The 26,690-nt window shown below is 40.9% G+C and overlaps 1 protein-coding gene across 2 annotated transcripts in view; it reads right to left on the reverse strand.

Moving 5' to 3' along the window:
- Positions 1–24,277, reverse strand: part of ARID4A (AT-rich interaction domain 4A) — a 51,741-nt gene extending 27,464 nt beyond the window's left edge. For both annotated transcript variants that reach the window (XM_030451819.1, XM_030451818.1), the window contains exons 1-10: positions 24,103–24,277; positions 23,026–23,097; positions 21,693–21,803; positions 19,174–19,239; positions 18,108–18,198; positions 5,998–6,077; positions 5,804–5,898; positions 5,059–5,191; positions 2,509–2,588; positions 714–790 (exon numbers count right to left, since the gene is read on the reverse strand). In XM_030451819.1, the coding sequence (XP_030307679.1) occupies positions 714–790; positions 2,509–2,588; positions 5,059–5,191; positions 5,804–5,898; positions 5,998–6,077; positions 18,108–18,198; positions 19,174–19,239; positions 21,693–21,803; positions 23,026–23,031 (739 nt within the window). In that variant the 5' untranslated portion in view covers positions 23,032–23,097; positions 24,103–24,277. The remainder of the gene's footprint in view (positions 1–713; positions 791–2,508; positions 2,589–5,058; positions 5,192–5,803; positions 5,899–5,997; positions 6,078–18,107; positions 18,199–19,173; positions 19,240–21,692; positions 21,804–23,025; positions 23,098–24,102) is intronic.
- Between the last annotated feature and the right edge of the window lie 2,413 nt (positions 24,278–26,690).

Below are 26,690 nucleotides of genomic sequence, written 5' to 3' on the forward strand. Positions count from 1 at the left end.
AACCACTTCAAGCTCTCATTTGTGAATATCATATTAAATGTTCATTAGTTAAGGAGCTCTTCCACTCCTAGAAGAACTGTTGTGGTTCATTTTTTGATTTCTTTTACTACGGATTTTAAATATTTCTCCTTAAAAGATTCTGAGAGATCTGACTGGGGGAAACAACAATAAAAGTTTATGAAACATTTACAATAAAATGAGAATCAGGTCTTTCACAGGTTCACTAAAGCCATGTATTATTGCAGTCACACCATCCATCCAGAAATCAATTTTTGTACTTAAACTTTTAAATCAAACATTAACCACAAACAGGTTGTTCTAATAAAGTTTACAATTGACTCTGGATATTTTTAATATAAAGATGGAGTTTTGAGCAATAGGAATTGCTGTTAGTGAAATGTAACCCTATATTCCTCTCTATATTTATTGTTCTATGACATTTCAAATACTCTTCTACCTTGAAATTATTGTACTTACTTTCCACACATTGAGTGGAACAAAAGAAGGAAATGAAAAATCAAATAAACAACACCTCAACAAGGTGCTATCTTAATTATAAGGGAGCTCTATCCAAAGTGTCTCTGATTTATCACATTTCAAATTGTTTGCAAAATATGGAAGAGCAATTAACAGGAATCATCAGGCAATGTACAAAACTTGAAGTTACTGTGTGAAACTGTTTTTTTAAACACTTAGAATTTATTCTAACTTACCTTTTTTTGGACAGGACTCAGATTTTGGTAAGTTTTGAATGTCTAGTTCTTTAATGTCTTTCCTTGCTACCGAGTAACTGCAAAAGAATAGAAGAATAATGTTATTACTTTGTATCAGAGTAAAGCAAGCATTTGACTTTGAAAATTGTTCAATATTTATCATTCCTCTTCAAGGTCCTTTCTAACAACTAAATCCATAAGGCATTTGTTATTGTAGGTCCTACTAAAAGTTCAAAACCAGAGTAAGTTTCCAATCATTTTTTGAAATTCAGACACTAGAAGGACACCTGTAATTAAGTTATTAGGAAAAGGTTGTAAAGCTTCTTGGTTTTAAATTTTTAATCCACACAAATTTGCAAAGCTAAAATATTCTACATAGGAAAAAAAAAAAATTCTGCATTGAAAGAATTCACATCAATCAACTCTTGCTACCCAAAACAGCAGTCTAGCTAAGGAAGAAACAAGCCTTTTATTTTCAAAATGCATTTCTACCAGAACAGAGCAATTGTGAAGTCAAAATTATGTACCTGCATTGATAAACACTTTATTTTTATTTTTAAATTACAAAAGTGTTCTCACAGCAAAACATCCAGGAAAATGCTCTGTTCTGAAGTAAGTGAATGTTGGGTTACCAAACTACCACAACAGAAATACTAACCAACCTGCAAGGAAAGCCTTACAAGTGAGTTTTAGTAATAAAACTCTTTTTTTTTCTGCTTTCATTATTTCAGAAAAACTGGAGTAAAACCTCAGGAATTGGAGGCTGCCATTTTCCAAAGTTAAAGCCATAAGACTATGGGGGGAAAAAAAAAAAAGTAAAACACAGCAAATCTGCATGTTTTTCTAGTAACATTCTATTTTCAGTATATAAGACCAGACTTATCTAGAAGGCTGATAATTCCTCTACATTAAGAGGCCAAAATTATTTCAGTCTCCAGTTATTTGAAATACCTTTCAGTAATCACGTGCTCACACCCCACTCAAAAATCACAGCTATTAAAGATCACAGATTCTTCATTTTGAAAGGGAAAAAGGGTGACAGTTGGCCTTGGAAAGGATGTTTTTATTACAATATGTTGAGACAGATGCATTATAAATAAGGATGAAGAGAAATAAAGGGAAACAGCTTTAAAAATCAGTCTTTGTGCTCTTCTGAATGGATTACTCCTTAAGTAAGACACATATCTCTCTCCTGTTTTCCTTTTTCAGGAGGGGAAATCAACTAATAGGACTCTTTTCTCAGGAATCTTGTTTCAGAATCTATAAAATTTTAGTTAAACAGCTGCTTTACATTCACTTTCTTATTTAAAATGTAGCTTCAACACTTCTGAACTTTGCTATTTAAACAGCCATGGACATCTGGACACTAGAGGTAATGAGAGGTAATCAGACAGCCACACTATTATAGCAGACACCCATAAAGATGACATAAAGAAAGACTTTAAGGGAAATAATTAGAACCAAAGCTCACACTTCAAAGATCAGGAATCCTCTGAAGTATTAACACCTGTTTGTTTTGGTTTTTTTTTTTTTCCTAGGCTGCTGATTTTTTTTTTTTAATGAAAAAACACAAGAAACTTTACTAACCCAGTGAACTTTTATCAGTGTACACAATGCAAAGGTGAGCAAGGAAGCCCAGAAGTACTAAGGCTTGAAATGGACTGTGAGTGACAAATGTGTAAAAACATCAGACAAAATTGTGCCCTTTTGTTTTGGAAGAAAGCAGGAGCAACAGGGAATTCAGTTTTGCATTTTTCTCCCATATACATGTGACAAAAATGAAGCTCTTACTTACAATTTGGAATCTGCAAAGGATCGAACTAAACACTGGTCCTTTTTCACTGTCACGTCATCATTACAGCTGGGAGACACAACCTGAAGTTGCAAAGAAAACACTTCTTTTAAGCAAAACAAAACAAAACAAGCTGATTTTGAAAGGAAAGAAAGATAGCAGGAAGACTGGTGTTTTCCTGTTTCTCCTACTACAGTTTCCAGTTCTGAGATAAAGAACCTAATCCAATTTATTACAGCCAACAATGGCAAATTTCAAGAAGCACTTTACCTCAAACTATTAACTTTACTTGTTATGTACAAGAAAAGTTTGCAATCTCATCTGTAAACTCAAAACTCTACTGGGTTGACATAACAAGATCCTGTTAATTCACTCTGCTTTTTTTTTCCCTGTTAAAGAATCTACTTAAGAAGTCATAGACCCAATTACTTTATTATCAGCTTCTGATCTTTGGCATTCAAATGGTGAGGTAATGCTTTCTTTTTTTTTTTCAGATGTGGATAATATCAGCCACTGTGGAATCCAGTGCATTCTTCCACAGTAGTATGGTCTCTAAGTCCTAAAAGGTGATAAAAATGCATTTGCAATATTTGCGTTGCCACAAACAGAACAAGCTTACATTTTGCTCTACACCATCTACAGACAGAAAATGTCAAATTCAGATGAGCTTCTGGATCTGCCAGGACTCAGTGGAAGCTGTGCTACCCCATTCAGATGAGCCAAAAGCTTTATCCCCAAAATTAGGATAAGGCATTCTTGTTTCTCAGGTGGCAGACAAGAGAACAGGTCCATGGCCTCCAGGACATTAATTCCCTAGTTAGAATCATGACAATGCAACAATCAGAACATGCACAAAAATAACACATTTCACATTCTAAACTGATCTAGAAGGCCAATGGCATCCTGGCCTGGCTCAGGAACAGCATGGCCAGCAGGTCCAGGGAAGGGATTCTGCCCCTGTGCTCAGCCCTGGGGAGGCCACACCTCGAGTACTGTGTACAATTCTGGGCCCCCCAGTTCATGAAGGAGATTGAGGTGTTGGAGCAGGTCCAAAGGAGGGCAACCAGGCTGGTGAAGGGACTCAAGATCCTATGAGGAGAGACTGAGAGAGCTGGAGGTGTTGAGGCTGGAGAAGAGGAGGCTCAGGGGAGACCTCATCACTCTCTACAACTCCCTGAAAGGAGGTTGGAGCCAGGGGGGGGGTTGGGCTCTTTTCCCAGGCAACTCTCAGCAAGACAAGAGGGCAGGGTCTCAAGTTGTGCCAGGGGAGGTTTAGGTTGGAGATGAGAAAGAATTTCTTTCTGGAGAGGGTGATCAGGCATTGGAATGGGCTGCCCAGGGAAGTAGTGGATTCTCCGTGTCTGGAGATCTTTCCAAAGAGCCTGGATGTGGCACTGAGTGCCATGGGCTGGGAACTGCAGTGGGAGTGGATCAAGGGTTGGACTTGATGATCTCTGAGGTCCCTTCCAACCCAGCCAATTCTATGATTCTGTGATTCTATGATTCTAGATGATCTTAAGAGGTCTTTTCCAACCAGAATGGTTCTGTGATTCTCCCTGATACATACAGCTGGGTGATACCATCATGTTCTTTCAAGGACAGAAAGACAACTGACCTGTCTAATTAGTTTTGTTTTCATTCTGGACCCATACAGGGAAACAAAATGTTAAACTAAATGGGAAGATCATAACAGTTGAGCTATTTCCAGCTAACAGTGAAGACTCAAAATAAGGAACTATGGAATATACAGTTAAATAAACAAAATCAGCAAAAATCAGTGAACCAAACCTGCCTGCTTAATGCTTCAAGCATTTCTTTTTCTAAACAAACATGTCTCTTATGGATGACAGAAAATGTGTATTCAGCTTGTCTGACAAGAAGTTTATTAAAAGACAACTTTTAATATGCATTCCTAAACTAATCTGTGTGTAAAGAATCTCCCAAGTGTCTACTTGTACTTGTATTTCACTCAGCCATGGCAATGAACAGCAAGTACCCTATTTTGACAGTCAAAAAAAATAACCACCCTCTAATACCAGAGTAACTGGCCACATCTGTAAATGCAAGCATGAAAGAAACCAGTATTTCACACAATGGAAGGTCTAAGAAAAAGAAAAATAAGACAATCATCAAATACTAAAGGATAAAAATTCCACTCAAATTAAAATTCATAAATCTAGTTGTTCTTAAATTGCCTGGGAGTGCAAGTTCTAATGAATCATAGCTTTAGAAGACAAATATTGTTACATACCAATCATTTTATGTGCAGTTTTGAAAGACTTCAGAGCTATAAAACTGCAACTTACATATAAATGTTAGTCTTTGCTCCCCTACTCTTTATAGACACTGTTGAGTATTTTTATTTTTAGCAAATTTGGGCAGCAGAGCTTAGCTTGACTGCATTTACAACTTTGCTATACAAGCTGTAAAGTCTGCAAACCATCTTATCCAGGGAAACCAAGGTACAAACAATGTAACAAGTCAGATGACATTCTTCTCTAAAAAGGCTTTAGTAGCATGAGAGTAGAGATATCAACATCTTAAACAACTTACCAAAGCTGGATACCATTCTGCCTTGTCAGAATTACAAGTCACACTCACAACTTTGCCAAGTAATTCATCGTTGAGACGCCTTTTATCTTCATCCTCCTCTTCACTGCTTTCTTCCTCCTTTTCATCTTCAGTACTGAGTCATTAAAACATACATTATTTTAAAGTTTTCACCTGAAGTTAATATTTGAAACATATTAATACAGCTTACAACCAGATCTTTCTTCCTGCTCTGCGAAGCTTCAGATACAAAAATAGAATTTTAAGAGCTGAAATGGCTCAAAATATACTTAAATATTAAGTGCTCTTGCTAAGTGATAGGAATTTTGTAGAAATTCTTTCCAAGCAGTAACATTTCACAACAGCATCATGCTGGAAGTGCAGGCACGAGTCAGACTGTGCATAGGCATGAAACAAAGATCTCTACTACACAAGTTTGAAAGCCCTTTTTTTTCCTAGTGTGTGCAGCATAAAGAATGTTCAAAATCCTACACTTCCAGACACAAGTTCCTATGATATGAAAGAAGTAGGAACATTCTTAAGGCTACTATAAAGAAAGGAGCCATCAGTTTATAATGCAGCTAATATAGGAGTATGTCTGCATAAACTGAATTTCTAAGTCCATAAATTGTCCCCACAGCTCATATGATGGAGTATTCAAGACCATGAAAACTTCAATAGTTATTACTTTAGTTTTAGGAAGGGACACTAAAGGAAAGGAAACCAAGACAGCACTATCAAAACTCACACAGGAAGAGAAGACCTCCTTCCTCTATTAGATTTCTTCCCAATAACTGGAGTTCCAAAGTGCTCTGGATTGGTTAGTGGCAGTTGATCAAGTGTCTACATGGAAAAAGAGGAACCAAAATTAATTTGCCATTTCTTCACCTCATAAGAAGTCCCAACTACTTTGTTTTCACTGCATGTTCAACATTGTCTTACCTCACTTTCTGCAAAGTGCCTTTCTCCCTTCAAGCATAATGAAGTTCGTCTCAAGGTCCTTTCATCACCATCATCAAAAACTAGGATGAAGCCAAGAAAACACATTGGCACAAGATGATCAGAGCTCTTTCCCAAGCTGACAAAACAAGTCTACACTTTGTCTCATCATTTAGAATATTCTCTAACACATCACTTTCAAGACCTCCATTTAAATGTTTCTTTTGTTCACAAGCAAAATGAAGCCTGGTATTCAAGATCCAGTATAAGACCAGATAACATTTTCAGGCAGAGATTCAAGCCAATGAAAAGTAAGGCTTTTGGATGCAGTATTCATAGAATCATAGAATTGGCTGGGTTGGAAGGGACCTCAGAGATCATCAAGTCCAACCCTTGATCCACTCCCACTGCAGTTCCCAGCCCATGGCACTCAGTGCCACATCCAGGCTCTTTTGAAGTATCTCCAGACACGGAGAATCCACTACTTCCCTGGGCAGCCCATTCCAATGCCTGATCACCCTCTCCAGAAAGAAATTCTTTCTCATCTCCAACCTAAACCTCCCCTGGCACAACTTGAGACCCTGCCCTCTTCTCTTGCTGAGAGTTGCCTGGGAAAAGAGCCCAACCCCCCCCTGGCTCCAACCTCCTTTCAGGGAGTTGGAGAGAGTGATGAGGTCTCCCCTGAGCCTCCTCTTCTCCAGCCTCAACACCCCCAGCTCCCTCAGCCCTTCCTCATAGGATCTGTGCTCGAGTCCCTTCACCAGCCCAGTTGCCTCATTTGGACCTGCTCCAGGACCTCGATATCCTTCCTGAACTGAGGGGCCCAGAACTGTACACAGTACTCAAGGTGTGGCCTCACCAGGGCTGAGTATTTAGACATTCTTACCAATACACTGCACATTTCAAACCATAGCTGCTGGCTGCATAACACTTACTGTTATCCAACAATCTTCTTCTGGTTGCTTGGAGGTTTTTTTTACCCTATCCATTTATTCCTTCCTTACACCACCTTTCAATTCTCTCTCTTGCTACAACCAAGCTCACAAGATGATGAATGAATGGAAAGAAAACCAAGTGTGATAGTTTTTGCTACACTATCAATACTATTCAACCAACAGACTCTGAGTACTGGAAACTTGCAACTGTAAGTCTGACTAATTCATAAAGAATACTTCGTAGACATCCTGTTCCCTTCAGGGAAGTTCCATCAGTTCCCATCAATACACAGCTGAAAAACTCTAGAATACTGTGAGGCTATTGCAGACTTTGCCTGAGAAAGATCTACTCAGTCAGTTTAAAAAAAAAACAAAAAACTTTTCACAAAAACTTCCTTGAAGAGAGGAAAGAAAAGTTCCCAGCTTGACCCCTGGAAGCTGGGGTTCAGATCCCATTGCCTGAGCCACGTGAACAGTCCCTTTTCAAAGAGCAGAGACCAGGTGGCTGCAGTCTGGCATTCCAGTAAGGTAAAAGTTTATTTGTAGGGGTCAAAGTGCAGAATCCTACTCTGTATTTGAACTACTTAAAACATACTTATAAAAAAAAAAAACAACAAAACACATTCAGCAGTGAACTTAACAAAAGATGTTTCAAGAGTGTTGTGCCTATCAGTATGATGATTTTGGCAGACTTCTATTAAAAAAAAACCAAACAAAACAAAATTAAAAAAATAAAATAATAAAAATAAAACCAAAACAAATCTCTTGGACTAGCACGAGTATCAAATATATGTGTTTTGTTAACAAACCCACAGATTGGTCACAGCAAGAAAGGCACTTTTGTCAAAGAACTAAACAGCACATTCACATTCTCATAACCTCAGATTAAAACAGACTGCATTAACAACTGTATAAAATGTATCAATAAAAATGTAATTAAGCTTGATAAGATAAGCTTCAAGGTCCCTTCATATTCAGAGTAAAAATAGTGCTGTGTGATGCTCCACCACTGAATTACCTCCATGGCTTCTGCTACAGTATTTGTCCACACAAAGCAAACAACTTCCAGCCCCCAACCCCTCCCAATCTACTACTTTAAGAACAGGTAAGTATATCCCTAATTAGCTAAGCCAGTTAATAATGTTTCCAAAACTTTAAAAAATAGAAATACCAGTAATGTCAGCATGTTACTCCTAAAATATTCTAGTTTGGGGTACAGATGAGAGGTGCTGCACTAACTGAGAAAAACAAAGTACAAACTTTTCCCTTCTGCATTACTAACTCAGCTCTGGTAACCACTGATCAGCCAGGTGCAAATATCAGATATTTCAAAGTAATTCTGAAGTTTAGAGATGTCACAGGTTTACATTAATTAAAAAAAACCCCAACAATAATATTTGTGTCATCTGCTCTGAAGTTTGAATTTCATTGCCCACTCATAAGCTCTGCCTGGACACATGGGTAACAATATTTCATTGGCATACTTTTAAGTTTAAGGGTGGTTTGGCTGGATTTTTTCTTGTTTTTGTTTTGATTTCTTTTGGTTTGTTTAATTTTGGTTTGGTTTGCTTTTTTTAACTGTTCTGTACACCCTACAGCTGTGCCATTACTCATTGCTCTGAAGAGACTTAAAAGCAAATTACCAGCATGATCCTTTGCCAAACATATTCAGAACTGAAGTCAAAGCACTGATTTTTCACAAATAATCATTTTATGGAGCAAATGGCTGGTGATTTGAAACAGGTAATTTTACTGAAAAAAAGCAAACAGAAAGGGGTATTTGCCAGTAAAGAAAAAAAAATATTGGTCTAGTTCATCCCCAGTTTTGGATGCTCTACCTGTTTAATTAAAGCTAGTATGGCAGAGGAAGGAATCAAGCAAATCATTCAGAAACCAGAACAGTTTTCAAACTGAAGTCAGTTGGCAAAGAGCCCCTGTATCATATTGTAAACCATATAAAATGCTCAAAACTTTCACTTGTATTATCTCACAGACTTCTTTTGATGACACAAACAATTTTTTCACTTCTGAAAGATAAAATCTGGTTAATGCTGTGTGTTAAGTAAAATGCACCAGTAAAACACACTAATCTCTACTTAAATTAGGATGTGTAAGGAAGTTACTCCAGTTAAGAACTCTGGGTGCTTTCCTCAATTAAATCAAGCATGCAGGCTAACTTGGAAATTTGAAAGTCACATAATTAGAAACATTCTGTGATCTATAATGGTCTCGAATCTGTCAGGAGTATCTGAAATTGCAGAAGTGTCAGCTTCATAAACTTGTATTTTACTCCCATGGAGAAAACAACTTGGAAGAAAAAATGCTGAAAAATTGAGTTTTCCTCCTCACCCCTCAGACCCAGAGATCAGGAAAGCAGGAGTATGCTTGGCAGTTGTGCTTTCAGTTTTATTCCAGTTATCTTCAGTCTTATTCCCAGTTTCATAACTAAAGGAACACAAGTCTACCCCATGTCTCAAAAGCAGCTCTCTTCCTACAAGCCTTTTCCTGCCATTTCTCTTTGTTGAAGGAACAGAACTGGCCTGTTCTACTGAAGCTGCTTGCATGGAAAAAGCACTAGGCCACTCTACATTTTCCAAAACTGAAACATGGAAAAGCCCCTTCTGAAACCCTTCTCTCACCCTAAAAAAGCAAGCCAAAAGAAAGGATGTGGTACTTTCCAAAGCAGTTATCACACAGCTTCAGGAAAAGAGGGTGCAGAAGCACAAATTCTCAGACCTCCTTCCTGAACTGCTGCAGGACAAGGAATTGGTATTCCAGTTACATGAAAGTGCAGAAAAATATCTCTGTTTAGCAGCCATGTGAAATGTCCTGCCTGGGGCAAAGAAACACATGGCAGACTGTAAGAATGTGTGATTCCCTCTAAGTAATCAAGTCCAAAATGTTCCATTCTACCTCTGTGATTTTCTTCCAGGACTGAAGCTTCTCTTCCCCTCACCTCACAGTCAGGTTAGAAGAAGACTCAACATATCCAGCTCCCAGAGTCTCATAAATGTATGTACATGCATATACACACACCTATGACAAAACTAGAACATGTTTATAAAGTCTGTGTCTGGTTTTCCCCACAGACATTACCTACTCAGTACAGAAAAGGCTTTTAGACAATTATAATAGAATTCTCAATTTAAAAAAAGAATTTAAAAGTGGTGTTATGTAGAAGGAAATACTATGACATTACCATGACTTAAAAATACTACATTTTAAAAATAATTAACATGAAAGTGACATATTTAATTTCCTATTGTGATGGGAACTGCTAGGGACAAAGGTTGAAGGATCACAAGAATAGAGAGGGGCAGAAACAGAAGGCTCCACTATTTCTGGTCTTACAGAGTAATTTTAATTGCTTCTATGATAAACTGAAACTTTGACCATGCAAGAGTTTTTAGATATATAAGAAACTGTCATTCTGCAACAAATTATGCTGTGGACATGTGCAGCAGCACCTGCAGCTGACAGCATAGCTGCACAGCTCTCATCAGAACAACCTCTTTGCAGGACAATGGGTGTAACAGAACAGCATAAAAAGAAAGATTTCCTTAGCTAAATTAGCAAGCACTTCATAAAGTATAAATGGAGAAAAATTTTCATACAAAAAATGTCAACTATTTGAGTTATTAAAGCAGGGCCAAGCAAGAAGTCTCTCCAATTAATCACCATGCATGAAATAGTTTGTAATTGTAACTATTAGAAAATTGTTTCTCTTCTAGGAAAAATACTTTTTCTTGCCTTAATGAAAGGCTAATCAGAAACACACACTGACAGCCTTAGCACTTTTTAGAAATACATATCTATCTTAAACTATGTAGGCCATGTGGTTTCCATCTCACTTTTAAGAAAAATCTGCTATACTGAAGTTACTGCTGCTCCACCCAATGTATGGCTTTCAAATGTTAGTCCTAGAGGCTTTAAGACAATGTCTTCTGAATGTACAGCACCATACATTAAGGATTTCACAAGTACAAGCAGCAGGGCACATGGCATATTTTTGACAATGCAATACTTGGATAGCAGACATGACAGAAGAGATTAATACACTCTAAGCTGCCAGTTAATTCCCCTTTTTAACCTCACCCAGAAATACAACTGTTTAGTTAAAATGCCTCGTAGTAGCAAACAGACAAATTAAAACTTAACACTGATAACTTCTCTTATTACTTAATCATTCCTTAAATAGGTTATTGTTACAACAACATTCTCCAAATCCTCTCCAATTGCAAATTCTCTCGAGGTTGTATTCCATGCAAAAGAATTGACTGAACAGCATCAGTTTTGTTAAAGAGAGAAGGAAAGAGGAACACAGACAGGGAGATACCTCACCACACACATATCAAGTGCCCATCAAAAGATGTGTCTGAAGTGCCACAATAGTTATCTCAGAAGGGGAACTAACAATCCTGTCCTTCCCAAGAAACAAGGATGAAAAAGCAGAAGTCTTCAAGTACCACAATTGCCTAATCCTGTAGTGGGCACAATACCTGGTGGGGAAGCTATCAGTAAATACTGACAGTAAATACTGACTGTCAGTAAATACTTCTGGAAAGAGAATGATACATACTTGCCAGGAACCTATAAACTACTATTTAATACTCAAAAAAAACCCCCAAAAAACATAAAGTAGGAAAGACAAAGAAAAGCAAGGTTTCTGCTGGCCAAAGGCCTTTCTTCCAAATATGTTGCTTCATGAGGAACACTGACAGAAGGGTGAAAAAGATGACTAAGCAGCACAACCTGGAGGAACAGTCTCTGTTAAAATGCTTGATCTAGTTCCAAGAATGAAGCCTAAATTATAATAAAAATACATACTAACAAATACAGTTACATATATAATTATATATAATATAATAAGAAAACATATGCTCCACACAGTGAAAATAAAACAGAATTTTTCAGACTTTTGCTGCATCCTCCCAAACTTGTCAATGACAATGGGGAAGAAACAAGAATTGATCATTTCTCTGTTTATAAAAGCCTAAGCAAGCCAAAGCTATGACTTAAAAATAAAAAACAAAGCTTCCAAGTGGGAATCAATGCAACACTTCCCAAAAGTTAGAAAAAAATCTGATTAAAAGCTGACTCTTTCAAAAATGCATTAAACAGTGCAACTGAGAACTCACTGTGATGAGCAGCTGAATCTTCCATTCCCTGCCTGTTGCAGGCTGATATATACTGTTAGCAAAAGTAACACTATAAGCCTGTCCTCACCAAAATGCTCTCTCAACATCTGTTCTCCTTTATTTATATAAGAAACATTAACAAATCAACTTATTCAAAATCACTTTTAGGAACTGTGGAGAAACTTGCCACGAAACAGAGCAGGTGAGTTAAACTACATCTTTTTTTACAAATATACCCAAGATTAAAATACAAATAAATAAATAAAAATAAGATAAAGAACGTGGCAGGACACAATAAGATCCTCATAACAGTTCCCATATTATTAATACACAGAGCAACCAGTGCTGCCAGAAGAAGACAATCCTGTGACAGATGAGTGAATGGGAAAACAACCCTCAAGGCTGCATCTGCTGGCTCACTTCTTTTCCAACAAGTTGTGTTACTGTTGCTGTCCAAAGGAGAGATTCTCTGCAAGAAAATATTTTTTTTCCCTCATTCCCCATTCACAAATTTTCAAATCTACCAAGACAATGAAAGCACAAACCTAAAACCTGGAAAACTATAAAAACTGCTCCAGAATCACTCCACACCCCTGATTAGTTTCTGTAGCTGCCTGAGACAAAGTGGCAATCTGTGAAGCATCAGAGCTGGTACCCATGAAGGTCCTGATGGGCCTGGGCAAGCCTTGCAGATCTGTTTTTCAGAAAGTACCAAGTGTCACACAGCAGTTGTTGAATGTTCCTGTAGACAAGGAATGTACCAACTACTGATCCACCCCTCCAAGAGGCTTCAGAACAAGACGGCACAGTCTTAAGTTGTGCCAGGGGAGGTTTGGGTTGGAGATTAGAAAGAATTTCTTTCTGGAGAGGGTGATCAGGCATTGGAATGGGCTGCCCAGGGAAGTAGTGGATTCTCCGTGTCTGGAGATATTTCCAAAGAGCCTGGATGTGGCACTGAGTGCCATGGGCTGGGAACTGCAGTGGGAGTGGATCAAGGGTTGGACTTGATGATCTCTGAGGTCCCTTCCAACCCAGCCAATTCTATGATTCTAAGATCCTGCAGTGTGTACTGTGCTGCTGGAGAGACTTCACAACTCAATTTACAAAAGAGTAATTTCAAAGGAGCTTCATTTCCTCTGCAGAAATGTATAAGAAATATCACCAATAACACCTAAGTGTGACCTTTGGGTCTATTCAGGGAGGACTATCACTATCACCTTACACACAAAAACCTACAGGCTGAAAAGGTTTAGCACAGTAAGCCTATTCTTGCTACATACAGGAAAGAGAAAAAAAAAAATCCATCTCCTTTCTTTCTCTTCAGTATTTGCACAGAATTTTTTATTTAACACTCAGTCCACATTGTAACAAAGGTGGGTTTAGAACCAAAGACTCTACCCAGGTGACTTGTAACCAGGCTGTTAATACATTTTCTTACCATCCCATCAGCTCTCCTCTAACCTGCACTTTGCCTCAACACATGTAAAGCACACAATGTGGTGCTCTTTTTCCCCCCCTAAATTCTCCAGAAAGCCACCAGTGTGGGTATTGCAGTTTCTCTCTGCCATAGGTGCACTCAGACAAGGATATGTCCCATGGAAGGACTCCAGGCAAATACAGGGTTTCCTCAGAATCCACCCAAACACATTTTGAAGACAAAAAGAAAAGTGGGGACAACTGGACAGTTGCTCTGCTACAGTTGTGGGTTTGGATTCCTGGATGACACATGCAGAGCCCGGAGATGAAGTGATGCTTCTGGGATGTAGAACTCACCAGGATGGTGGGAAGAACTGGTCAAACCAGCCACACAAACACCACCAGTGCCTCACACATACTACAAAACATATGCTGGTCAAGTTATAAAAAGACAAACCAATGAATTGGATGGGGAACAAGTGAGTGTGGTGGCACAGCTTTTATCATCCTTCATGCAGGAATAAAACACCTTAGATTGGAGTTGTAGGGGAGCCAGAACTCAGTCAATTTTTTTCCTGTGAGCATTGGTATCTCCAAAAAGCATCAGAAGAGGAAAATTTCTTTAAAAAATAGGGGAAAAGTTCCTGTTAGCAACCCTGCTACTAAAATTCCTAGGACATCACTGGTGTTTCATTTTCTGGGAAGTATCCTCAGAATGATGAACTGGAATTTTTAAAATCCATGAACGAAGGGACTAGAACCAAGACTCATGACTATATGAGAGGAGGAAATTGCACCATGTGAGGCTTACAGAGGTATCTCAGAAGTGCTGAGAGAAAGTTGGGCCATTTTGGAGCCTGAAGGGTAAAATCTCTGTTGATCTCGTGCAATACAGGGTGCAAAGCTCAATGTGTTTACTCTGGGGTTTTTTTTTTGTTTTGTTTAAGTTGTACATATGGTTAAATTACACATGGTTGACAAAATCCAAGCATATACAGATTACTGATTTGATTTTTGTGGAGAGAAAAATGACATTTTTGGTTTGATGGGGCAATAAAAAAGGCTGTCCTAGCAGCAACTCTTTGGCTGCTCAGTCAATGGAAATACTACTCATTTTCATACAGACATAACATTGCTTCCAGCTCCATACAAAAATGGCAAAAGTGCTTCCTTAAAGACCACACACATCAGGACTTTTCCAAAATCCTGGTAATATTTGTGAGATTACAGAGAGAATGTGAAAGAAGGAAAACACAGCCATGCACTTTGTAAGGCGTAGTCTGGGTTGAGTTTTTTTTAAAGTCACTTCAGAATTTATGTGAAGGATTTTACAACTTCACAGAGAGTCAGGTGGATGGTACACTCAGCCAGGCAAAATTCAAACCTGGCTGAGCTGAAAGCAGATCCAACAGACCCTCCTAATGCTCTGCAATTATCACTTAGCAATATATTCAGCACTTCAAAAGCCTCCACGCCGCACTTAAAAATTTGTAAATTAAGGAAGGTCATTCCAAATAATTGCATTCTGAAGATTAAAACATCCAGCTGAGCCATTTGTTACCCAAAGAACTTAAACTGTTATAACTGTCATTCCACATTAGATTCAGCTGAGCAGAAGAGAGGGCTGACTTGTGCAATGGCATTTTCCAGACACTGTTAAACTTTCACTCCAAACAGCTTTTGTTTTTTCCACCTACTTCCAGTGAAAAGCTGCATTTCTAAGGTAATTTCAAAAGGACTCCCAAATCACAGCTGAAAATTCCAATATGACAGAATTGAAAGGCTACACTAGCACCATTATTACGTAAAAATAGGTGACAAAGTGATTCCATGGCATCTACAATAAAAATCCTTATTTATTTTGTGTACATGAACACCACTAGCAGACAGGAGATGCTGTAAAAACTGATGACCACTGTTGCCCTTTCATCATGTTAGTGGCAAAGTAACTTACTACAGCAAAGTAGTACACAGGATTCCTACTTGTTCACCTTACTGAAAAAGTGGAGTTGTTTCAGCTGACTTTTCTTCTTCTTTAGCTACCTATCTGAAGTAGAGAACCTCATTTGCAAAAGTGACATTATTACTTTTCCCTAGAGATGCATGCAGTTTGTTTTGGTGGGGGTTTTTTCAGGTATTTGTACTTACTACTTTGACAATTCTTGTCTATATATTACTGGTTTCCCTACCATTATCAGCCTACTCTTAGATCACTGACAGAGATGCTACATTACAAGGAAAACAAATATTACAGGAAAAACACATACCACTGAAACACAAGCTTTCCCTTATGCCTTCTACCTAAAGCCTGACCACATTCAGGGAGACTTTCTAGAAACCTGAAGGCTGTTTAATCCACTTTCCTCTCAACTCTTTAAGATTTGACTAAATCAGTGAGACTGCCAAGTAGTACAGCCCATCACCTATTAAAAAAGAAGAAATTCACCTCTGTTTGCTTCACAACAACACAAACACATGCCTAATGTCTACCCAAAAACTTTTTCAAAGATACAATCAAAGCAGCAGGCAAAAGAAAAAGCTCATTTTTCACACCTCAGGGTTTCTGTTCTAAACCTAGAACACTTCCTCAGTTTTAAAAGTAACCATTCTTCTATGGCACAAACTTCATGATGTGTTTACTACCTGCACCTCCAGCACCAATAAGCATGTCCCTACATGCTACTCACAAAAAGGTAGATCTAAATACAATTCCCATGTGTTACAATTTTATTCTTTATACCCTACCTGCCATCACTGAATGTTCACTGTAAGATTACCTAAATCCCACACTTCCCCCCACCTCCAAATTTTTATAAAATTCTACCTGTCTTAATATGATTGCTTATGGAAAACAGGCAAGTTTATTTTTCCTATTCTATCAAAAATTATTTTTAATGGCAAGAAATTACAATAATAAATTAAAACACTGGTTAAGTTTCTGAAGAACTCCACTTTTACTAAAGTATAAAATAAAAATCATGGCATGTGTGATTTTTCTCTTAAATTCTTGGGGAAGAGTTCAACAACTTCTTAAATCTAAACAGTTCACTGATAGAGGGCAGAGTACACATCAACCAATCAAATTACCTGCTCATCAAGAAGGGATTTTGTATATTGCTCAAAAGGAAAAAACTAAACAAAACAGAAAAAAACTAGCCCCTAAACAGGGGATTAAAGTTCACCTGTCAAATAAGGTAGAAAGACATGTTGTTTAAAGAAGGAATATGTAGGGCTGGTTTACTGATGGAAATCTTTAGTCCAAATTCAAACAGAATGAGTTAAAAATGCTACTTTAAAAGTAAAATAAGAAAGAGTTTTAAAATAGAAATGCCAATTCATAAACCATGAAGTTATTAGTGCAAGAGTGTGTTTCTTATCTCTTCTGTATCAAAATGATCAGAACCTTTAAGTCAATAAAAAGGAAAGTTGAGGGTTCAGTGCTTCCTCTGAGTATGCCCCATCACAGTACTAAAACAATCAGATTATAAATCCTGTGCACTCCAAAGTAATCCTTCTTTTCCTCCCTTACCTGACATACACTGCACTACAATTTTACAGCTAAATCTACAATTTCACAGCAATGTCACAGTCTTGAAGAATAACACCAAGAGCAGTGAGCTTTGTCAACTGGGAAGTCAACTGGCTTACATTTACAGTGTACAGCAACAATAATGATCATGAAGTGATAAATCCTTCCAAATTATCTGTGGTGAGAGCCTTATCCTGATCCCACCAAAACACATAACAACCTCAACTACTGCAATGGGAAACGTTAGGCAACTGAAACCATCTTCTTTATATCATAAAGAGGGGCTTAATGTTAAAATAATTGACATTAATATTAAAATCATACGACAGAGGACTCCTCAAGAGAGAGTACAAGAGAGTATGAAGTAACACTGAATGCATCTGATTTAAAAGGCAGCCAGGAAGGAAAAAATAGTTTAAATTTACACCACTAACTTCAAAAGCAATGTCAAAGGGTAGTATGTAGAGCACAATTCAGAGGAGCACATTCCCTCCATGCTACTACTACTGAATCTAACTCCAGCACTCTAAGAAAGTTGTACAAAGAAGGAGGGGTGCTTGCAAAGGTCTCTGATTCAAATACTTCTGTTTTTCATTTGCTTATCCAGTATAACTTGAACATTGCTGGGTTATGCCACTCTACTGCTAAAGCTGTTTGAGAAAAAAGAAATATCTAGAGATCAGAATGGGCAATTCTGATTTCTGTTTTTCTTGTGTACAAGACTGCCTCTAGACAAAGGCAGCTTGCATTTCAGTCATTCATTACATGCCACAGAAGTACAATTACTTTACTTTACATCTGAAAATCTGAAAAAACAACTCTGAATTTCAGTGAATGAAACTGCCATGGGAATACATACATTGTGCCAAATAAAACTTGACTGCTCAGCCCTGAAACTACCTTTGCAACAGCCACCCTGAACTTCAAGTAATTATTTGATTTCAAACAGAAAAGGAAACAAAACCTGGAAGACTTCAAAATAATCCCCTCCAAATCTACCTCAGATCTTACAAGGCAAGATATAATTACTCACATTACTATCTATAGTTAGAAATATATTCTTCATGCCATTATTGAAAGCAGGTGGCTACTCACCTACAGTATACCAACTAGCATCTGTCAGTTTGCTGATAACAGCTTCCTGAAAGGATCCATCAGGCATTTTGGTTTCAACCATTGCACCAACCTGCAGAACAGAGCATCTCAAGGTTACATCTAATCCTAAATTACCTGGACTCCCTAATACAATGCAGTCAATTAACACATTCAGACAATAATTCTTCTAGCAAGACAGATTTTTCAAATTTCAAGACTCATTTGAGCTAAAAGTTACATTGTATAATTTACTTAGCTGACAAGAACAAAGACTCTTAAACATAAAAGCTGAACTGGAAGCAGACAGTAAGTCACCAAGACACTCAGAACACCTAACTTCAACATGCCTAACATCATCACAAGATATAATAAAAGCCTAATTGGAAATAAATATTCAAATAGTCAAAGCAACTACTTTATTACTGGTATGCATGTAGTCACTATTATTTCTTATACTTCAAACACTGTTATGCTACCAGTTAGATCAGGATCCTAAGAGCAGCTTCTGACAGGCACTGGTGTCCTCACAATCACTGACAGAGAAAGGACACCTCCAAAAGAAAGATCATCTCCTCTAAAAGCTAAATTTGTGTTAATTTTCTAATGCAGCTATGTACTTCAGCAGACAACTGTTACACATCACAAAACCACAAAACACTTCTATACAAAATATATCAACTCTTTTGAAACACAGTTGGAGCAACCATATTTACTGTCACCTAAAGGCCTTGAAGTTAGCTTCATAATTAAGTTCTAAATTACTCACATGAAGCTCCAAAGTTTCATTACTCATAACAAGTTTTGTCTCTTTTCAAAAGACAGGAAAATTATTGTGCATGCAAAACTGTATACAAAGTACATGGAGAAGAACAAACAGCCCTAAAAGCTGCAGGAGTTAAGGCTAACTACTCAGAACCAATCTTATCTAAGGAGACAAACAAAATGAGCCTCCAGTTGTTGATTTCAGCTTTGTAGAACAGGTACTCACCCAAATAGAACCAAAATTTAGAATTTTACACATAGATTATGTGATTACAAAAAAAAAAAAGGCTTGCAATATACATACTCTTAGAGGTCCTTTGACTTGGTCATCTTGCACTAACTGAGTAGAGTTATCCCCCTTCAAGACAACCTGAAAGACATTAAGGAACATTTTTATACACATTTTTTAAGAGCATACCAAAAGTACATGAAATTCTAACAATAAATTGAAAAATAAGATCTCTATCAACCAAACAGACTCAAGCATTACTGAATGCAGGACACTGAATGTATCTGATTTTACTGACAAGAAGCCCCAAGTATCACACTTAATATTTAATCTGAAGCATCATAATTAAAGAACAGGGCAATTTCTGGCAATTTTATTTGCTATTTCAAGGCAAAGAAAATACATTTTGATGCAAGTTTCAATATTGATGCAATCCAGAGCATACTTAAAATCAGGCTTCCAGACAAGATTAAGCAGGCTTTTTACCCTTTCTACTTCAACTCCAGCACCTTATTGGCAACACACTGAGTACAACCAAAAGTTAAAGCTCTCTTTATTGAATTTGTATCAAAAAATTCACTGAACTAACTCCTGCTAGAGTAAGTTTTTATGGTTGAGGTGTGAATCACAAGTGCAAGGAAAATACAGACCAATTCCAGTGTAAATAAACTTGACTTCTCCCCTTAAAAATCTTACTTCTTTTGAAGGTAACACTGGTGGCACAGAGTGACAGGAAACCTATGCAATCTCACTCCCTGAGTTTGCAATGACTCAGTTTCAAAACATCACAGATGAATATTTAGATGTCAACATTTAACTCCTTCACTGTCATTCTTCACAGCAAAACCACCTATGGCCTTTTAATAAAAAAAAACCCCAAAATTCCTATTTCTTTTCAGGAATCAAAAGTTCCAGGAGCTTCCTTTCTATCTATTAGAGATGCTCAGTTTTCCAGCTCCCCTAACCATACCCCAACCATAGTCCACACTCTACCTAGATTTACATACACAACATGAGTGACATGCTAAAATAGTGTTGGTATTAACACCCAAGTCAAGTTAATAATGTGCTTTATGAAACTTTTATTTAAAACTACAGCTTGTCCTGTTACTCAGGAAGTCTATTGAACTTTCTGGACTCCTTACACATCCAGCAAGTGTGTCAGGGTGTGCCTACATGATCTTAATTACAAGATCAGGCTGAGCTTGTTAAAACTTCAATTGTTCTAATATAATGGAGATACTGTGATAGGAACTTCCACCAAGTTGCAGCAGCCTCATATACTTCCAACTCTTATCATGGAATAATAAAGCATATGATTCTAATGAGGAAAAAAAGAAGACTCCTATCTATTAACAGCCTAAATACTCTGTCAGACCAAAGAGATAAAAACTCAAGAATGTCAGACCAAAAAGGGCAGCACTCTGCTTTCTAGGAAGCTTCTCATTAACACCAATCTCAAAAAACATCACAGATTTCCATAAATACACATTAAAGACAGGGGAAAAGTCTCCAGTATCTGAATTGTTCTGGTTTGGCTATTTTTTTTTCCTGTTAACAAAAAGCACTCTGATGAAGTGATATGATCTATGTGTGTAACTGAAGAGGCTGAGAGCTCATTCTACTTCATCTAAGCATTACAGCACATGAAAACTTAGATGTGTAGTTATAAAAAGAAGCTTTCATCTCTATTTGTTAGGGGGTCTGGGGTAATTAATGCCTTATTTATACAGCCTGGACAGTACACAAGAAATTAGGAAGTGAGATTTTGACAAAATATGGCAAAAGAACAATTTTATATTTTCACTGATTTCTTAACTTTTAGTTAAGTTTTATTCTTGCTTTCCCACAGTAGCATTTATAACAGTAGTGCAACACCAAAAGAATTACTTTTTTTTTTGTTTGTTATTTTGGCATAAAACCTTCAAATGGGACTGAATATGATGTGCTAGCATGTGTCTAGAAAGTCAGCTACAAGCAGAGCATGTTGTTTTAAGAGCAGGGACAAGATGCTCAAAACTTAACACATTATTCTGGACATTTCTAAAACCTCATCTAGGAAAGGAATTATTGCCCTCTTTTCTTCCTTTTTTTTTTCTTTTTTTGCCATTATCTTGATTTATTTTGGCATTGCCTTCTAAGTTCCAAGCTGTAAAACTGAAAACGTCAGTTGGAATTAAATGGAACTTTTGCTTCTGAAGAGCTTTGCTCTTATTCCTTATTACTCATGTAAAACCATAAATCCTCTACTTGTGAGATCAAAACTCACTGCTATGAAACTGATGGACTCACAAACACAAGACAACCACGATCAGGAAAGAAATAGCAAGTAATTAGAAAGCCCATTATGGTTACAACATCCCCCTAAAAAAAAAAAAACAGAAAAACAAAAAAAACCACTAAAAAACCCCACGACCCCAAAAAGAAAACAAACAAAACCCAACACTAAAACAGGAGAAACAACATTCAAGAGTTCTTTTAACATTCATACAGTGAGGTGATGAACTTTTCCTCATCTTCAGGACTAGGATGTCCTCTGACAGTCCTTTCAACACAAAGCTTTAATAAAATCAGCAACAACCATGGCACACTACCTTGACTTTCACAAGCCTTTTCACTGTCTTAATCTTTGCCTCACAGAAGGCACCACGGTACTTGGCACTGACATCAGTTCCCACTGTCAGGTAGGCAGGCTCATCTGCTGCCTATTAAGAAACAAAAACGAAGAACAAAGTTTAGTTACTCTTATTTATTTATACAGCTACATCACTATATATTGACATTTAAACTTTCACAACTATTGACTTTCAAGTGATAAACAATGTCTGGACCCGGAATGGCAGCCAGGGTGCTATTTAAAAAAAAAAAAAAGTAACCAACAAACACATTACAGGAAGTTTTGTTTCACCAGTGATGTTGACACCCCGCCCCCCCAGTTTTGGCAGCTTAATTACTCTCCAAGAAATATCTTTGAGTCTTGAGTTTGGAAAATCTCCTTATAAAAAGGTAATAGGGAGTTAATTCAAGTCACTCCTATGCAACAGATAAAAAGAAGGTTTTTAACTGCAAACACAGTATAAAAGATAGTTATATTTTCTCAGCCATAAGCAATCCAGTGACACAGATTACTTTAAACATTTGAGGCTATCATCCAAATACTAACAATTAAGTCTGTGTCATTTTACACACAGTTTTTTTTTTTCCTGGTGACTAAAAGACCTCTAGAGAAAGTTGTAATCTTTCAAACAGCTGTTAAGTAGTGTTCTTCTTTCCTGAAATGCCTTTATCAAAGATTGTTCATGCATTTTAAGAGAAAAATATATTTCTCATCATGCTTTCCTTAATCTCGACTTTATTACTCAACATTTCACTTTATTGTGCTCATAGCAACTAATAAACAAGGACAAAATTACCACGCTGCAAATGCTTATTAAGACAGGAAATCAGCACAGAATATTAAATAACTGTTATTCTTCTCTCATCTTTTTCTTTAAATTGCTATGTCAGGGTGAAAAAAAAGAATGTTTCTCTCTCTTTTTGCAAATCATACTGAAACTGTTAAGCTTTTGTAGTGAAAAAAAACAACAAACACCATACACCGGCAACAGCTAAGGCGGGACACAAAAAGCTGCGGTTTTGCAAACTTGCAACAGCAGCTGCTGATACAGGAAGCATTTAAAGACAAGCAGCCCGAAGGACAACAACCCAAAGACGATGCGAATTTCCAGACTGCTACTGCAAGGCGATAAGAGCTCGGGGCTCACCCACACCTCAGCTGGATGGGAAGGCAGGAACAGGATTTGCAGCACGAACCGAAAGCCCCGGCCAGCCTCATCCTACTGTTGCTCATCCCAGAGCTGCGACTGGAAATGGAAATCGCCAGAGGAGAAGGGAAAGGAGCAGATCCCTTGCTCCGGGCTCACCTACCTTCATCTTTAAAGGTTATGTGAGGGATTCCAGCTCCAAGACTTCTCCTCCCCGCGAGCACACGGGAAAACACTGCAAAACAAGAAGGAGGAGGGGTAGAGGGGGGAGGAAAAGGGAGGAGGGCGGTGAAGGCGGCCCCCGGGAGAGTGCGGGTTCCCCCCACACCCCGTAAGGAGCAGCCGGGCTGTGAGGGGAGCCCAGCGCGGGAGCCACCGCCCGGCCCCGTTGGGCTGAGCAGGGAGCGGAGCCTCCGCCTGCCCGCCCGCCCGCCGCTTCCCGCCCGGCGGCCCCTCGGTGTGTCACGTCGCCATTGCTCCCGCTCCCCGCCTCAGGGCGGAGGGGCCCGGGCCGCGCGTTCCAGCAGCCGGCAGGAGGGAAACCCGCGGCCCCCTCCTTCCCTCCCTCCCTCCCCGTAACACGGGCAGTTCCTCGCTCTGAGGGGGCGGCGGGGCCCGCTGCCGCCTTCCCCCGCCCCTCCTCGGCCCTCGCAACTTTCTGCGGCCCGCGGAGGGACGAGCGACGAGCGCTCCTCCTCCCCGCCCCCCTCACCCGCCGGCCGGCCGGACTTCTCGCTACCGCCCCCCGCACACCCGCCGCCGCTGCCCGGGCAGACCGCCGAGACGCCGCAGCCCCCCGGCCCGGAGCGGTGTGGGGGGGGGGGAGATGGAGCGGGGGCGGGCCGGCGCCGTGCGTCTGAAGAGGGGGCGGCCGGGCCGGGGGGTCCCCACCGACAAACGCCGGGGCAGCGCTGGGAACGGCGAAGGAGAAGGAAGGAGAGGGGCGGGGGGCATTTGGGGCGCTCGGAGGGGACACGGGGCGGAGTTCGGTGGGGAAGGGAGACCCCGTCCCCGGCGTGAGGGGAGCGGCGGGCGTCCCTGCTCACCTCCGGGGTGAAAGAGAGCGCTGGTACGGGGAAGGGAAAGGGGGACAGAAGGAGAAGCAGAGGGGAAGCGGAGGGGGAAAGCGGAGCGGAGAAGCTCCCGACACCGCTTCGCGCCCCCCTCCCCCGGGACGGCGGCGGAGTTGCGGCAACCCGAGGCACCCGCCGCCTTCGCCGCCACCTCCTCCTCCTCCTACCTAGAAACTCGTAACGAAGTGGGCAGCTCCTCCTTGCCGTGCCTTGCCTTGCCCGGTCCGGCCTGGCTCCGCCACCTTTCCCAGCGCTGCGGCCCCCTCAGAGACGACGGACGGCCCCGCGAGCGGCGGCGGCGGCTGAGCGCGGCCCCGCTCCGCTCCGCCCCCCCTCCCCCCCCACCCCCCCCCAGCCCGGACTCGCACCGAATCACCAGCGCCGAGCCCAATAACAAGCTGGGGAGCAGAATCGGTCCTGCCCGCGCTCCCATTGGCTCCTTCCTGACGCCCCGGGGGGCTCTGCCCCGCCCGGATTGGGCACCGCGGACAGCACCCCTATTGGTCACAAGGCGACGGGCGAGGAGTATTGGTCGGTTTTATAGGCAGGTAAAGCAACGGAGACTTTTGATTGGTGGCGCCGCGGCGCGCCAGGCAGTTGGTGGAGGTTGAAGTGAAGTCAGCGTCCCCCCCGCGGGCGATTGGTTGGGGGTTGGATCCGGATGTCTCTCTGGGCACGGTGATTGGCCGCCTCCCAGGGACAGGAAGAAGAACGGCGCGCGGTGATTGGTTCGGGCCGTCTCTGGGAGACGCGGTGGGGCGGGGACGGGAGAGAAGGCAGGGAGGGAGGGAGGGGTGGGGGCGGGACCGGCGTCCTGCGGCGGCGGCGGCCCCGGGTGTGTGGGGCGCATGCGCCGCGGTCGTTCTCCCGGCGCCATTTTGTGTGAGGCTCTTTCCCATTTTAGGCCGCGGGAGGAAGGGAGCGGGAGTGGTCGGCGCTTCTCCCGCGGGGGGGACACGGGGGAGCAGCGAGGCCCTGCCCTGCTGGTGGCTTCGGGCTCGGTGGGGAAGCTTCCGAAGAGGCTGCGGCTCTTCTCTTCCTCGCAGGCCGCCGTTCTTCCCCGCCTCGCTGGACGGTGATGGCCGCGTCTCCCCCTCTCCCGTTCGGCGGCGATGGCGCAGGAGCGGGCCCCGGCCGGACCCGGAAGTGAAGCGGCGGCCATGGAGAGGCGGCGACGCCTCTAGCGGTGCGCGGCGGAACCCGGGAGGTGCGGTCCCGCTTCTCTGCCCTCACAGAACCCGCCGGTGCTGAGGCGGCCGCTGCCCCAGCAAAGACACCGCCGGGGCTGCAGGTAGGGGCTGGAGGCGCCGACCGGGCCGCTTTCCCCTCACGCCGGTCCCTCCGGCGGTGCGGGTGGGGCACGGGGTGGCAGCGCTTCCCCGGGAGGAAGGCGTTGTTCCCTCGCCATTAATCATCCCCTCCTGCCCGTGACGCATTCGGGGTGAAGCCCAGGGAGGGGGACGTGACCGGCTCTTGCTGCCCGGTGGCTTCTCCACGGGGTGCTGGCGGTTGTGGTGGCTGCTGGGCCTCCTGCCAGCCGGCTGAGCTCAGCTCTTTGACAGGAAGACGCAACAAGGAGGAGGGAAGGATGGTTTAGATGGGGCCGAGTGGTTCTCGGGTGTGTTTGGAAGGGATTGCAGTCTTGTCCGGGCCCTCCGTAACTGGTGGATGCTCTCTCAAGGTGCAGCTTTACAAGGCAGGATATTTGCAGCTGACATCTTAAGAGAATCTGGTCTTTGAGGCTCGCTTTGACACTGCTAAATAGCAGCTACTAACTGAAGCCTATAATAAAACTATTTTTTTTAATAGTAGTTTCACATTTTGATTCCATGTTGTCTGTTATGCAGATGCACTGTTTTTCTACAAGGTAATAAGGAGCATCTGTTTGCCAGAGCTCGCTCTCAGCTACAAGACATATCTTAGCCTGAGGGGCCTATCAGTACAGTTCAAATGGTAATTTGAAAGAAATAGATTGGTAGTTTAGGTGTAGCTTGCATGGAAGTTCTGCTTTGAAGGTAGTTTTTGGGGTTTTAATCCAATCTTACACTCTGGAAAGCATTAAGTAACAGTGCTGCTCTCTAGGAAGTTTAGAGAGCAATAGTATATGGTATAGATAAGCTGTGAAGGTTTAGTAAGGCATAAATGCACACGAGGAATGTTTAGAACTGAATACAGGAGATGTTTAACATGGGGGAAGTGGTCTGGTGTTTAGGTTGTAAATGTAAAGGTGCTTGTGGGTGTATTCATAAATGTACAAAGGCATCAAGGAGATGCAAGAGGTAAGAACTTTAATTCTGTGTGCTGTTGTTCCACTTTATGCAGCAGATAAACTGAAAAGCAAATCATTGTTTCAAGTATATTAAATCTGGCCCAAATGTCAACACAACTTTAAAAATGTAGTGTCTCTGTGGAATGTATTGGCTGAATCATGACTTAGATTGTGAGCTCTTTTTTGAGGCTGAATTTGTTTCTCTGTATGAAGTACAGCACTGTTCAATAAATTAACAGTTTGTGACAAAACTAATCAGTCTTGTTTCTGATTTCTGGCAGAGAAATCCTGTCCGCCTGGATGTATCTGTTGCAGCCAGCATCCTTGGGAGGTTCCTGGCACATCACCCATCTAGCTGTCCTGAGTGTAAAGGACTTTTTTTCACGTAGCCAGTCAGCAGAAGAGGTGACTTGTTCTTTTATGGTATTTAAAGCACCTCAAAATGCCTATCCAGGCAGCTCACCAGAGAGCACGAACATTCTCACA

The sequence above is a fragment of the Calypte anna genome, chromosome 5A (assembly GCF_003957555.1).
Source record: "Calypte anna isolate BGI_N300 chromosome 5A, bCalAnn1_v1.p, whole genome shotgun sequence".
Lineage (NCBI taxonomy): Eukaryota > Metazoa > Chordata > Aves > Apodiformes > Trochilidae > Calypte > Calypte anna.